General features: G+C 56.2%; 2 protein-coding genes across 8 annotated transcripts in view; both read left to right on the top strand.

Annotated features, from left to right (window-relative positions):
* Positions 1 to 6856, top strand: part of SEZ6 (seizure related 6 homolog) — a 99617-nt gene extending 92761 nt beyond the window's left edge. For 3 of the 6 annotated variants that reach the window (XM_067022082.1, XM_067022079.1, XM_059046329.2), the window contains 12 exons: positions 1154 to 1322; positions 1455 to 1621; positions 2196 to 2390; positions 2625 to 2763; positions 2875 to 3071; positions 3666 to 3860; positions 4243 to 4434; positions 4521 to 4718; positions 4986 to 5024; positions 5268 to 5385; positions 5470 to 5572; positions 5749 to 6856. In XM_067022082.1, coding sequence (XP_066878183.1) covers positions 1154 to 1322; positions 1455 to 1621; positions 2196 to 2390; positions 2625 to 2763; positions 2875 to 3071; positions 3666 to 3860; positions 4243 to 4434; positions 4521 to 4718; positions 4986 to 5024; positions 5268 to 5385; positions 5470 to 5572; positions 5749 to 5781 — 1745 coding nt within the window. In that variant the 3' untranslated portion in view covers positions 5782 to 6856. The remainder of the gene's footprint in view (positions 1 to 1153; positions 1323 to 1454; positions 1622 to 2195; positions 2391 to 2624; positions 2764 to 2874; positions 3072 to 3665; positions 3861 to 4242; positions 4435 to 4520; positions 4719 to 4985; positions 5025 to 5267; positions 5386 to 5469; positions 5573 to 5748) is intronic. The other 3 variants (XM_059046330.2, XM_067022080.1, XM_067022081.1) reach the window with 3 other exon arrangements.
* A 3252-nt stretch (positions 6857 to 10108) lies between these two features.
* The window catches only part of PHF12 (PHD finger protein 12), a 39040-nt gene continuing 34580 nt past the window's right edge, over positions 10109 to 14568 (top strand). For both annotated transcript variants that reach the window (XR_010838337.1, XM_059046280.2), the window contains exons 1-2: positions 10109 to 10729; positions 11387 to 11568. Coding sequence is in view for 1 of the 2 variants with exons in the window: in XM_059046280.2 (XP_058902263.1) it covers positions 10664 to 10729; positions 11387 to 11568 (248 nt within the window). In the remaining variant the exon portion in view is untranslated. The remainder of the gene's footprint in view (positions 10730 to 11386; positions 11569 to 14568) is intronic.

A 14568-nucleotide genomic window follows, 5' to 3' on the forward strand; every position in this document is an offset into this window, starting at 1 on the left:
GGAGCCACTGAAGAATTTAAGTGAAGGATGGGGCATGATCAGATTTGAAGGGCAGTTCCATTCTGAGACCAAGCAGAAAGGTGAGTCTGCCCCCTCTGCAAAGAAGCAGAGAAGAAACACCACAACTCCTTCCCCGGGAGCTTTATTAGGTTAAAATATTCTGCAGTCTTGAACACTTGGAGACAAAGGCACTGGGTCTTGGCCACGGCAGCCTGGTCTCTGAGAGCTGGCAGGGTCCAGAGCTGTGTGTCCAGGAGAGCAAAGCACTGCCTGAAACCAGCCACACTCCTGTGGCCTGAGACCCCTTCTCTGGCCCCAGTTAACTGCCAGGAGCCTGTGGCCAAGTAACTCAGCAGCCCTCAGTGATGGGGATGGGAGAGCTGCTAAGCCTCTGATTAGGAAGAGAGGACGGTCCCAAGCCAGAGGGACCAGTGCTGGAAAGGCCCTAAGGGGTCAGCCCAGAAATGACAGTGGTAGTGATGCTGTTTCAGACAGCATTCAAGACCATCGCCTGGCTAGCAATGCCTGCTAAGGGCACAAGATTTGGAGGTGGAGGGCATGCATACCAGGTGTTTGTCATCCCTGATCTAGTCCTACTCTCTTCTTAAATATCCATTCACTCATTTTATTCAACAAACATTGAATACCAACTCTGTGCCTGGCCTGAAAAGACTTGGCCCCTGCCCAGGGGGGGCCTGGGTAAGGGACATATCCAACAATAACTGGTTTAGGAAGGTGGCATGAGGTAGAGACAGCAGATATACCCAAGAAGGTTGGATATGCCCTGCAGCAGATATACCCTGGTAAGGGGTATTAATAAAGTTCACCTGGGCAGGGGAAATCAGGGACGGCCTCCCAGAGGAGTCAGCAGAGAGGGTAAGTGACTTACCCAGGGCCACATGGCTAGGCAACGGAAGATCTACCTTAGTCAAGGGAGTTGCACATGAAGAATCCCAGAGGTGTGAAAGGGTAGAAGGTCGGCTGCCTGGAGCTGCAGGGTCACAGGGGCAAAGGACTGACCTTCAGGGCCATGAAAGCAAGTTCCCTGCTGCCCCGTGCAGAAGGTACAGAGCCGGGATGGGCAGAGAGGCTTGTCAGGCTGTCTAGGATCCCACAGGCCAGCCCAGCCCACCGTCCCACCCCTGTCTCGCAGCTTCCTGCGGTGGAGTGATCCGCAATGCCACCACGGGCCGTATCGTCTCTCCCGGCTTCCCGGGCAACTACAGCATCAACCTCACCTGCCACTGGCTGCTTGAGGCTCCCGAGGGCCAGCGGCTGCACCTGCACTTTGAGAAGGTTTCCCTGGCAGAGGATGACGACAGGTGAGGGGGTATCATGGTGGGATAGCAGAGCCTGGCCTGGTAATACCCTGCTGGAGGGATGGTACCCAAGCCTGGGGCCTCACCCCACTCAACTCAGCGACCAGCCACGCAGCTGCCGCTCTCCTGGCCCAGGCTCATCATCCGCAATGGGGACAATGTGGAGGCCCCGCCCGTGTATGATTCCTACGAGGTGGAGTACCTGCCCATTGAGGGCCTGCTCAGCTCCGGCCGACACTTCTTTGTGGAGCTCAGTACTGACAGCAGTGGTGCGGCTGCAGGCATGGCCCTGCGCTATGAGGGTGAGCCTGCTGGGACCTAACCGGAGGTGGGGGTCTTGAGCCTGGGGTCTCTTCTCACACCCTCCTCTGCCTCCATTCCATCATCACGCCTTCCAACTCAGCCCTTGCTCACCTGCCACCCAGGTCCCCTCTCCCTACCCCTCTCCTGAAGTCCAGGATTCTACTCCATCTTTTCAGGAGACCCCTGCCTGGACCCAGGACGTCTGGTCCAAGAGAATGAATTCTCTAGAGTTTGAAGAACGAAAATGGCCCCAACCCTTAGGGAAGGAGAGTTGCTGCAAGAGACATTCTAGCACCACTCATGCATGCATGTGTTCATTATTCAAAAAACATTTATTGAGCACCCTCTGTGTACTAAGCACAAACTAGGCACTGGGAATACAGTGGTAATCAAGATGGCCTCCTGAGCACAATCGGGATGGATGCTCTGGGCTGTCGCTGCCCTCTGCTCCAAACCTCAGACATACGTCGGCAGTCAGGAAGAGAAAGGCCTGGCGGGGGGAAGTAGGCGGACAACTGCCCCCCGTGTTTGCTCCAGTCGAGGCTGAGCTGGGCTGGGCCCTGTGGTTTGCAGCCTTCCAGCAAGGTCATTGCTATGAGCCCTTTGTCAAATACGGCAACTTCAGCAGCAGCGCACCCTCCTACCCTGTGGGTACCACCGTGGAGTTCAGCTGCGACCCTGGCTACACCCTGGAGCAGGGCTCCATCATCATTGAGTGCGTTGACCCTCGTGACCCCCAATGGAATGAGACAGAGCCCGCCTGCCGAGGTCAGTAGGCACTGGTAGATGGGCCTGCCAGGGCAGGGAGCAGGGTGGGCGCCAGGGAGCCAGCCAGAGGGCCTGAGACCACAGGGGCCCTCTGACATGTGTGATTCAAGCTTCTCCCTGAGGAGGAGGTGGGGGGGCTCCGAGCAGTGGGTAGGCAGTCCTGTGGGCCGGTGGCAGCTCCAGGACATGGCACTGGGGGGAACGCGGAGGGGATGCGCCTCCTCTGCCTTCCAGCTGTGTGCAGCGGGGAGATCACAGACTCGGCCGGCGTGGTGCTCTCCCCCAACTGGCCAGAGCCCTACGGCCGTGGGCAGGACTGCATCTGGGGCGTGCATGTGGAGGAGGACAAGCGCATCATGCTGGACGTCCGAGTGTGAGTGCCCACCGGGCTCGGCCGAGCTACCTCCTGAGCTCTGGGGACATCTCTCACCCAGCCCGTCCTGGGGTCCCCGGGCCCACCCTCCCTGACAGTCCTCCTCCACAGGCTGCGCATAGGCCCTGGTGACGTGCTTACCTTCTACGATGGGGATGACCTGACAGCCCGGGTCCTGGGCCAGTACTCTGGGCCCCATGGCCACTTCAAGCTCTTTACCTCCATGGCCGACGTCACCATACAGTTCCAGTCGGACCCCGGGACCTCAGTGCTGGGCTACCAGCAGGGCTTTGTCATCCACTTCTTTGGTGAGCTTGCCCCTGCCCCCACCCTGCTGCCTGGGGGAAAAGGGATGCCAGGATGCAGACCCCGAACCATGGCAAGTCAGAGTCCAGGGCAATGAGGAGCCTGAGCGCTCTTATCTGATGAGGGGAAGCTGGGAAACTCCAGGTGTCACCTTCAGGAAGCTAATCTTGTGCTCCATCTTCCCTGAGGGCCCAGTGAGAGGAAGCAAGCCTCCTTGCAGCAAGAGGGATTTGGGTAGGCAGCAGGAAGAGCTTCATAACAGAAATAGGGAACTGAGGAAAGGTGTTCGTTGCTACCTTTCTAACCATCTTTGACAGAAATGACAATTTTCCCCACCCTACCCAGTCTCTGAGGAATTGGTCAACATGCTTCTGGAAGTGAGGCCAAAGCTTAGGTGACAACCCTGGAATCTAGGAGACAGAATGATACCAGGGACAGGCAAGGAGGGGCCCTTGAGCAGGAAGGCATGAATCGCTGAGCCTGCCTAGGCCAGGCTAGGCCCAGGACAAACTGGAGGAGCTGGAGTGCCCTCGGGGTCAGGGAGGCTAGCACAGTCCCTCTGGTGCTGCTGACGGCCTGCATCTTGCTGCCCCCAGAGGTGCCCCGTAATGACACGTGTCCGGAGCTGCCTGAGATCCCCAATGGCTGGAAGAGCCCGTCGCAGCCTGAGCTGGTACACGGCACTGTCATCACTTACCAGTGCTATCCTGGCTACCAGGTGGTGGGATCCAGTGTCCTCATGTGCCAGTGGGACCTAACCTGGAGTGAGGACCTGCCCTCCTGCCAGAGGGGTGAGTGCGCCTGTTCCCCATATTCTCCCCAGCGCAACCTACAAGCCTCTCTCCTGGATTCTGACCCAGACTCCAGCCATTACTAGCTGGTATTCGTAGCCTCAATTTCCTCGTCTGTGAAATGGGATAATACTTTCTCATAGGGTCATCCGTCAAGTACTCCAAGTATTTCGTTCCTGGTATATGGCCAGTCAGTATTTGTTGACTCTGATGGATGGGAAGGGGCAAATGAGGAGATACACCAGCAAAATGGTAGGGGCAAATAAATAGGGGTGGAGCCATATGCCATGAAGGTGCTGGCTGACTTGGAACAAAGCCAGCGTGGACTGGCTTTTGCCGAGTTCTACTTGGGCTACTTCCCCCCATCACCCCCCACCCATAGTGACTTCCTGCCACGACCCTGGCGATGTGGAGCACAGCCGACGCCTCATATCTAGCCCCAAGTTTCCCGTGGGGGCCACCGTGCAGTACATCTGTGACCAGGGTTTTGTGCTGACGGGTAGTGCCATCCTCACCTGCCATGACCGCCAAGCCAGCAGCCCCAAGTGGAGCGACCGGGCCCCCAAATGTCTCCGTAAGTCTCAAATGAGGAGGAGGGGAAGATGCTGCCTCTGGAGGCTAGGGGCCTGGCACCCTCACTGGGCTCTGCCTGCTTTCCAGTGGAACATCTCAAGCCGTGCCGTGGCCTCAGCGCCCCCGAGAATGGTGCCCGCAGTCCTGAGAAGCAGCTGCACCCAGCAGGGGCTACTATCCACTTCTCATGTGCCCCTGGCTACGTGCTGAAGGGCCAGGCCAGCATTAAGTGTGTGCCTGGACACCCCTCACATTGGAGTGACCCCCCACCCGTCTGTAGGGCTGGTGAGTGCCCTGCCACCCCCGGAACCTCTGCCTGGCCCGTAGGGCTGCTCTGGCAAAGATGTCAAATGCTGAGAACCAGAACCCCCTGCCCATGCCCCCTTCATGTTATTCTTGGTCTCCCCAGTCTCTGCCAGATCCTTCTGACCTGGTGACACCAAGACAAATTCTGGGATGGGCTCTCCTTGGACAAATCCTTCCCACTCCCTACCTTAGTGGTTTGGTTCTTTGGGCTCATCCACTGCCCTTGGCCCTCCCCTCTTGTTCCAGCCTCTCTGGATGGCTTCTACAGCGGCCGCAGCCTGGATGGTGAGCCCCCAACCTTGAGGGCCAGGGAAATAATCTCCCTGCCCCTAGTTCTCACAGCTCCCAGGCCATGGGTTCTCTGAGGAGGGAGGGCAGAGAAAGAGAGAGGTCTGGGACTAGCGGGGCAAAAAGCTCCTTCCCTGCCCCCAGCCAGTTAGAGGGAGCTGGTGGCTGGATGCCCCTGGGCAGAGGTGAGGGGATGTGGGGCCCAGGCCTCTGCCCCAATCCCACCCTCTGTGCTTTCAGTTGCCAAGGCGCCTGCTGCCTCCAGCACCCTGGATGCTGCTCACATTGCAGCTGCCATCTTCTTGCCGCTGGTGGCAATGGCGCTCTTGGTGGGAGGTGTGTACCTCTACTTCTCCAGGTGAGTCTGGCTTCCCTTCCTGCCCTGCACCCCTGCCTCACTCCTGCCCAGCACTCCTGACTCACAGGCTTCTCTGCCGCACAGGCTCCAGGGGAAAAGCCCACTGCAGCTGCCCCGAGCACGACCCCGCCCTTATGACCGCATCACCGTGGAGTCAGCATTTGACAATCCGACTTACGAGACTGGAGTAAGTACCCACGCCAGGCTTGACACCCTAATCAGGACCCAATCCTACGCTCCCTTGGGCAGGTACCCCTGAGGGTCCTGCCAAGCCCTCTCTCTCTTTCCCTTTCCCTTTCCCTTTCCCTTGGGAAGGTGGATCATGGACTGGCGAACCTTTTACAAGTTTCCAACTCCCAGCAGTCTCTTTCCTTTGCAGGAGACGAGAGAATATGAAGTCTCCATCTAGGTGGGGCAGCCTGGGGAAGCCGGCTCAGCCCTGCATCGCAGCCCAGCAGCAGAGCTCCCAGCTTCCTGCTGTCCCTCCACCTCCTGTACATACCACCTGGGGAGAGATGCCACCAGTCCCTCAAGAAGTTGTGCTCGTCCCGCCTGCAGTGCCCGCCAGGGCCTATTTTCTTGGTACCACTGCCCACTTAGGGCCCTTCCTTGGGTCCAAGTCAGGCGCATCTGCCTCTAGGCAGAACACAGTTGGGGCACAGGCATCAAGAACCAGCGTTCTCCTGACTCTGTCATGCCCCGGACCTCCAGCCTGGAATTCACAGGCAGAGCAGGAGCACCTCTCTCCACGTGACCACCATCCAGCCCTGGCACGCAGCACCCTGCAGCAGGGTTAACTTGACAGTGGCGGAAACTGTGCCAGTTTCTGGCCCCTCACAGGGCCATCACCAGTGGCCAAAACTGCTCTCAACAGTGACCTCTGGGTAGTCCTGACATGCTGACATCAGCCCCCTCGGGGGAGGGGGGGGGGTCTCTAGTCTTTCTCTAAGGCCCTGGGAATGGTCAGTTCTGCCTTCTTACCCTTCCTGGGGGAGGCAGTAATTCTAAGGGACCCTAAGGGGTTTAGGGACTCTACCCCAAGCTCAGGTTGGGCTTCCCTAGGCCACACCACTCATGCTTCACACCAAAGCAGGACACCCCACTGCTCCCCTGGCAGCCCTGCACCCTGAAGAGAGGGAGACCTTCCCCCTGATGTCAGTCTGGCTGTTACAAACATCCTCTTTCCCACTAGCCCCTCCTCCAACCCCAGCCCCCTGTCAGGCTTCCCTCCTGGCCACTGCGTTTTGGGATAAGGGGAGTGGGCAGGCATATTCTGGAGAGGAGCAGAGGTCCAAGGGTCCAGGAATTTGGCATGGAACAGGGGGTCGGAGCGCCCCAGGGAGAGGCCCAGGAGCTGGCTGCAGGCCACTTTGTACATGTAATGTATTATACGGCGTCTGGGCTCCAGCCAGAGAACAATCTTCTATTTCTGTTGTTTCCTTATTAAAATGGTGTTTTTGAAAAAAACCAAGCAATGGCCTGGGGGATGGTACTTTCTTGGAGGGAAGGAAGGTGGGAGATAAATGGGATGTGGACTTTAGGACCAGAAGGCATGCTGGACCTACCAACTGATCATCTCCAGATTTTATCAAAAACCAGTCATGGGAATTCCCTGGTGGTCCAGTGGTTGGGACACAGCACTTTCAATGTGGTGGCCTGGGTTCAATCCCTGGTTACGGAACTAAGATTCCGCAAGCTGCATGGCACAGCCAAACAAAATACAACAACAACAACAGAAAAAACACAGTCACGTGCCAGTGCTTCAGGGACTACTGTCCCAACAAGGTCAGTGCAACCGACGGCATGTGAAATGAGAGGTCCCAATTGCTGGTGCCACAGGGGTATGGGAGCCCAGGAACTCATATGCTCATCAATCCCAATGCTTCATTTCCTCCTCTTTGCTAGGTCCAGAACTGCAGGCTGGCACATTCCCAAGCCTGTCCTCTAAGCCACGGTATTGCTGAAAAAGCCCAGGAAGCCTGACGCCTCTCTTCTTTCACTTCCTTCCAGCTAGCAAGGCTTAGGAAATTGGAATAGGAATCAGAGACTGAACCCCTTAACATGAGGCTCTAGTCTTTCTTGTCGTCAGAGAACATCCAGACTGTCAGGCACAGAGGCAGTGCAGCGTAGGGGCCTAGCTCCTATTTTAACAAAAGCTGTATCCATGGATTCCAGAAAGAGGTGACTGAAGTGGATGTGCTTAAGTTTGCCATGTTTGGTCCCTCCCAGCCTCTATGCCCCTTCCCTATGGCCCCCAGCACCTCCTGAGATGTGTTTAGCCAGCCTTGGTCCCCATTATACATCCATGCTTAGAGGTAATGCTCTGCATGGCTGCTCTCCAGAGTAAGAGCAAGAGGGAGGCAACAGGGAGTTAAGGGCACTCAGAAGCCAGATAACACAAAATCTCTGACGGAAATAGTAGCAGCAACCAGAACTTCTACAGTCATCCAGCAGGGAGGTCTTGAGCACTCATGGCTGCCCACCTCCTGGTTCTACCACAAGCCACCTTGAAGGATGGAGAGGCTGCAGTCTATGCAGAATGCAGTGCCTAAATTAGCCACAAGAGGTCACTTCTGAAGGCATCTGTAACCCACCTGCTCTCTCTCCTCAATCCCCCTGGAACAGCCAGGGCTGGAGCTCTCCAAGGTGGCACCAACTACTCGCCCCACTGGGCTGACCTCATCCTCCAAGTCTGAGAGGAAGGTTTGTGGAGTGATTAGTTCCCCTGGCACTTGTCAACAGAGCCAAGTATTATTTCCCTCTTTAGCCCATTAATGCCTATGTCTGTTCTCAACAGCAATGATGGTGTTGATCAAAGCAAAGCCTGGCTCTTTGGACATGTGCCAATGGCTTACTTTTCTGCCCCATAATACCTTCAGGCTGACACAGCAACACAGCTGGGCCCTGAGCAGTAGGAAGGACGCCAGTGGGAGAGGGCACATGATGTATCCATTTCTGAGGGTCTGTGGCATGAAATACAGCCTAAGAAGAGATGAGGTCTGGCCACTTCCATACTTCTAGCTCAGCCCTCCTCTCTCTGAGGGCCACATCTCTGGCCCACAGCCACTAAGATTTCTTGTTTGCTGAGGCTGGTAGAGGGCAGAGAGGGCCGATCTACATGATATACTCCCCTGCTTGATCAATAAGGCCCAGGACTTTATCGTTCTTCCCAGGCAACAACGGGATCATTAGGAAAGTCAGAAAAACGGAAACCTAAGACCACAAACCGACATCCCCACCCTATCCAATCATCCTCCTTACTCTCCCCGAAAAAGCAGCAACTCCTCACAGGCAGTTAGACAGTATCCTAGCCTGGGAATCAAGAAAGCTGTTTCATTCCTAGGTCTGCCATAAATTCACTAGGTGAACGAGGCAAATCACTGCTCTTCTCTGTGCATCTGGAAGTGAGGAGATTAACAGAGATGGTTTTTAAGCCCTTTCCAGTTTTAGGCTTCTGAGAATGCTAAGTACACCTTAACATCAAAAGTGAGCCAGGACAGAGCTACCTGGTAACAACGCCAACTAAACACCTAGTGTCAGGCACAATGATGCCACTCTCTTCTCCACCGCTTCACCTACAGTCAGGCAGAGATAACTGGTAGTCTCTGAAGATGGTACCAAGGGCAGGGGCGGGCGCCGTGGAGAGCGTGAAGCCCCGCCCAGAATTCGAGGTGAGGCCTTTCACACTACAAATCCCAGAATGCAGCACAGCAGCTCTGAAAAGTATCTCTTTCCGGCAGGCAAATCACTCTTCCCCGAGTCCATGCTACCGTCCACTGCATCGCATGCACACGGAACTACGGCCCCCATAACCCACCAGCGCCATCGCGATTCTTGCTCCCAGGATGCAATGCGCTCCCGTTCGCCCTTTGGACCCTTTGCGCATTGCCAACTGGGAGTTGAAGTCCACTGTAGGCAGGTAGCTGGGCGTTGTCAGCATTAAACTCTTCGCTTTTGGCTCCCTCTATGGAAAGCAATTCTCAGGAACAGTGATCAAAAAAGGGTAGTAACGGGCCAGTTGACCTCTCCTTTCATCACCATGAAAGGCAAGAATGCTCAGGCTAAAATGTACTGCTGGGAGCGGGAGGGAAGAGGGAACAGTAGCCATCCAACCCGACACCAAAAGCAGTTTTCCGTTGCGATGGCTTTTCTTTTCTCTTTACCAATATGGCGCCTGGTCCAGCCACACCTGACGCTGGAACCAAAGAGTCCAGTACAACATCCCTAGGAGTACTTGCTGTCACCGACAGGCTACCAGCTCTAGCCAACATCACACTTTGCTCCTTTCTGTTCATGCCTGAGGACTCCAAGGACACGGTGGTTTATATCCCACTACCAAAATGGCGAAAGGAGAAGCATTCTTGTTAGGGCCTGCAGGTGACAATACGCCTGCGCGTAGCCGGCTGTGTTGCTGTGGGGCGGGAGGGGAGCATCCTCAACACGCCTGCGCGGGAACAGAGTAGTCTTGGTCTATACTCAAACGCCAATGGATGAAGAATCCCCATGTTCCTGCGGCTGCGCTATGACCCTTAGGAGCTCTCCCAGGCGCCTGCGCGAGACCTCAAGTCCCTCCCTTTTCTCTCAGTACGCTGGCGCAGGGCAGAAAGGCGGGGCTTCGGCTCTCCAGACGAATGCCAGCGCGGCTGCGCGCTGGGGGGTACCCCCTCACTGCGGCTGCGCGGGAGCCCGGCCGCCGGCTGTCACTGCGGTTGCGCGCGGCGAGCGGCGATCCCGGGGCGCCTGCGCGGGTGGCTTTGCGGGCGCTCGCGGTAAGTTTGCGCCAAGTGCGCGGCAGCCGGGACGCAGACGGCGGCGGCGGCGAGAGGCGGAGCCCGGGGACCACCCCCCATCACCCTCCCCGCAGTCACCTCACGTACCACAACCTCACCTAACCTCTCACCCCCACTCCGATCCCCCCAACCCCGGGATGGCAGCGCCCGCCAGCTTTCCCGGCCGGACCAGCGGTCGCCAGCACTGGCTTTAGCCTGTGGGACTAGGCCCCGCCGAGGCCTGACCCCCGGAGCCGGGACCCACCGTGCAGCCAGACGCCGGGCCGGGGCTGAGGGGCCGCTCCCCCCTCACGGCCCGTGGGGAGGACGCTGCCGTCCCGGGGACTGGGGGCCGGGGGGTGGGGGGGTGCCAGGGCGAGGAAGTCGGGACCCGTGTTTGGAAAAAAGAAGGGGGGCCGGGGTCAGGAGCACCCCCTCCCCCCGTTTCCCCCCTCCCCCCGGGGTTGGGGGGGCCAGAGCAGAGAGCGCCCAGCCCGGGAGGTGGATGAATGTGGGAGAAAATGGAGACCAAGACGATCGTGTACGACTTGGACACGTCGGGGGGGCTGATGGAGGTAAGAGTGGCCCTCCTCATCCCCTTCCCCCAGCGCCGGGAGGGAACCTCCGCCCTCCTCCCTACAAAGCCGGCCCTGAGCTCGCAGCGCAAGAGGGCCGGGGGAGGCGGGGGGGGGGGGGGCTCTTCCTCACCGAGACTCTCCCTCCCATCTTTGCAACTCGGGGGGCTACGCTCAGCCGCCGAGGACGTTTGCAGCAGTTTCACCTACCCGCCGCCCTCGATTCGCTCTCCCGAGGCGCCAACCCACTCCATCTCGTTGCACCGACGGGCCTCCCCACCCCCTTCTCGTCGGCCCCTTTGTGCTTCCCCCAGCACGTCCGGGTACTGGGCTTCAGGCCTCTCCCGAGCCTGGCTTTGGAGTCCCCCACTGTCCATACAAGGAAGTGGCGAGAAGGGAACCGCGCACCCTCTCCCCATCCCCCTATTCTGATCCTCCCCATTTGGAAGAAGCCGTTCTCGTTGTTGTGCTGCAGGAACGCGGTTAGGTTGGGCTCCCCCTGGTTCCGGGGGCTGAGAGGTTCTGGGAGCAGGCTGGATGGGAGGAAGAAGGACAAAAGGGGGGAGAGGGGTGGGTGACGGAGAAGCCGCGCCGGGGGGGCGACGGACCGCCCGGGACCTCCGAGTGTGCACACACGCCATTTGTATGTGTGTGCAGCAAATCCAAGCTCTGCTGGCTCCCCCAAAGACAGACGAGGCAGAAAAGCGGAGTCGGAAGCCTGAGAAGGAGCCCCGGCGAAGCGGTAGGGCCACCAACCACGACAGCTGCGATAGCTGCAAAGAAGGTGGGGATCTCCTGTGCTGTGACCACTGTCCGGCCGCCTTCCATCTCCAGTGCTGGTAAGGTCTGGGGACCCCTCCGGAGCCCCTTGGCGGACCCTTCTCGGAACATTCCTTCACCCGGCCTACCCCTGGCTGCCGAAATAACGGGCGCTTGCAGCCGCTAGCTTTCTGCAGCCGCTGGGGCCAGCGCCTCCCCGCCCCCAGGTGCTGCCCGGATCCAGCCGTTTGGGGGGGGAGGAGCAGCTGTGGGTCCGGACCCCGAGGTGGGGGTTGGGAGGGGTGAGGAGAGCCCCATCTGGGATTGGAAGTCTCTGAGGAGCCGGGACGGAGCCCGTGGGGCACGGCCGACGGTGGCGGGGAGGAAGGGGAGGAGCTCCGGGCCCTGAGCCGCTCGCCTCCCCGCGCGCCCGCCGCCCTCGGGCTCCTGCCTGGCTGGGCTGTCCTCGCGGTGGGTGTGCGGAGCCCTCGGCGGCCGGAGCTGCCCTGGTCCAGACCCGCGGGACCCGGCGCCCGGGCGCTCCCGGCTATGGAAGAAATCATGGAGGGTGTCTCTCGAGTCCGCCTCTTCTCTTTGCCTCTCTGTTTACAATATGGCGACCTGCCTTTAAATTATATTTTTATTCTCAGCGCCATTTTGGCTGCATATATGATTTGCAAACGTCTCCCGGGGAACGGTGGGGGTTGCCTCGGGGTCCTTTCTGCGGAAGCTCCTCGGGGGCCGGGACTGGGATCTTGCCGCTTTAGTCCCCTTTCTCTGCCGCCGCTTGCCCCCTGTTGCCTGTCGGAGCTGCCTCCCTCTTCCCTCCCCGCCCCACGCTGCCGCCTCTTGGGAAATCGGGCCGGGTTAGACAATTAAAATTGCCATTGGGCGCCGATTTCACTTCTCCGCTCGGGATCGGCGAACCCTTCGCTGCAGAATTCTTTGCTGCCGGGGTTAGGATTGTGTGTGGTGGCTCCGCGAGGGCATTTTTAAGGACCGGAGCAAAAAAGCTGTGCGCTTCCCCGCCCCCCCTCCCGCGACGCTTACTGAACGCGAGGGGAGGGGAGAGACCGAAGAGGGAGGGAGGGACCAGCGTTGGTCGCCCGCTGCTTGATCCTCCTCTGCAGCTCAGCCCAGAACAATCCGGCCAAGAAGAGTTTAAACTCCAGGTTCTGCCTGGAGAAATCACCTCTGCCCTCCACAAAAATCCCACATCTGCGCCGGGACCCCGATTGCATCTTGTTCTGATGGGTCTTGTTCTGTTCAGCAACAGTTGACTGAGGCAGACCTTTATGAGAGGAGATGGCTGGAGAGAGCGGGAAGGAGAGGGGCTGTTCTGTTTGTTCCCACCCATTTTTGATGTTGCCTTTTTTAGCTCTCTGTTTAAAAAAAAAAAAAGTGAGGTTTTCCTTAAGCTCTACACAGTTCCATTCACATTCCGTTTCTCGGTTGGTGGAATAGTGCCCACTGTATATTTGTACTAATTGCAGGTTTTGGAGCACTTATTAGACAGATGACTGATACTGGGCAAATTAAGTCTGTGGTCAGAAGTTTTGTAGGAAGCGTCCATTACCGTTCCCAAGATTCCTTTGCCCAGGAGAGCACCCCATCTTGGCTTGTAATGTTGCAGGGACAAAAATCATTATCTTGGAGGAAGCTTTGCCAATGGCTTTAAAATTTTTATTGTGAAGTGATTAATACCAGCAGTAAGGTTCTGTGGTTTTTAACCTTTGCTTCCTGTTGGTATAAGGTGTAATCCACCTGGAAAAAAAAAATCCGTCAAGTTTCTTGTGCTGTTCTTGAGCACAGAAGAGATTTGTACCTGGATGTGTTGTGTTGCTTACCAGTTATTCCCTGTTGCTTATGGGTTTTTTTATTGTGCTTGTTTGATACATACTAAGACTGAATTGTAGACTTCTTGATATAAAATGTGGGTTAATGTTTTACCTGTAGAATGAAGTTACCGTTTACCAAGAATAGTGATTCCCATACTGAGAATTTTGTAAGCTCTTTATTATTGTTTGTTTAATAAAGCTGAAATTGATTATTATAAACTTCAGGCATAGGAAAAGTGTGCTGTTTTGCCTGAGATTGGGCTTTCAAATTATAAAACCTAACCCCTGAATCTTTGAATTTGAAGAGTTCAAGTCTTGTTAAATTGTAACAATTAACAGTTCTACTTTAGCTGGTAGGAGAGAGGGAGGGGTTTCTAGCTGTTAGTGAGATTCAGACTGTGCATTTCATTGACTACTATTTTTTTAAGACCATGAATGGGAACTGGTAATCAGAGCTTTGAGAATCCTAGTAAATGAGGCAGAGCTCGTTTCACATCTCCAGTTCCCTCTTTGAAGATGCCAGTACTGAATGTACCATTGACTTATCTGAGTAGTTACATAAATCACAAAACGTTGCAGATATTGGTACAAAGGCAGGAACCCTTCTTTCAGGTGAGGCTTACCCCACTTTCCTGCCTCCTACCCCGCAGTCTTTCTAGCCCAAGTGAAGTATTTCATTAACCATCTCGACCCGAGTAGTTAGATCAAGCACTTAATGGTGTCAGAAAATTTTGATTCCTGGGTGTGCGCATGGTAATTTGTCCCATTATTGTTTATTTGTGTCATGTGGGAGTGAGGTTAGGAGGTGTGACTATATTTTCTCTTGCTTCCCTTTTTAACTAAGACTGGATTATTTAGGTAAGCATAGTAATGATAATTTTCCTTATGTACAGAATGTTCAAAAGTAAAGATGGCGTTTTGCAAACCCTGTAGGTCATAATTGCAGTGCTGCTGTGGGTCTCCATTCAAAATTCTGTGAGACAAGTCCTCTTTCAGTCTCTGGTGGCCTTGTCAGCGTGCCTCCCAGTGAACAGCATCTAGTAAAATGCTCCCAAAGTGATTCTAGGCAAGCTTTACCTCCTGGGCTTAGTGACATGGCCATAACCACAGGGGATTTTTCCTAAGATAATCTACTGGAGGAAATGATTGGTCACGTAAGCTGTATTAATTGTCTTGTCTTATCTCAGGGGCCAGGGCTGTGTATGAGGAACAGTCCTTTCTTCCCAGTTAGACTGGGAACCC

The sequence above is a fragment of the Kogia breviceps genome, chromosome 19, assembly GCF_026419965.1.
Source record: "Kogia breviceps isolate mKogBre1 chromosome 19, mKogBre1 haplotype 1, whole genome shotgun sequence".
Classification (NCBI taxonomy): Eukaryota; Metazoa; Chordata; class Mammalia; order Artiodactyla; family Physeteridae; genus Kogia; species Kogia breviceps.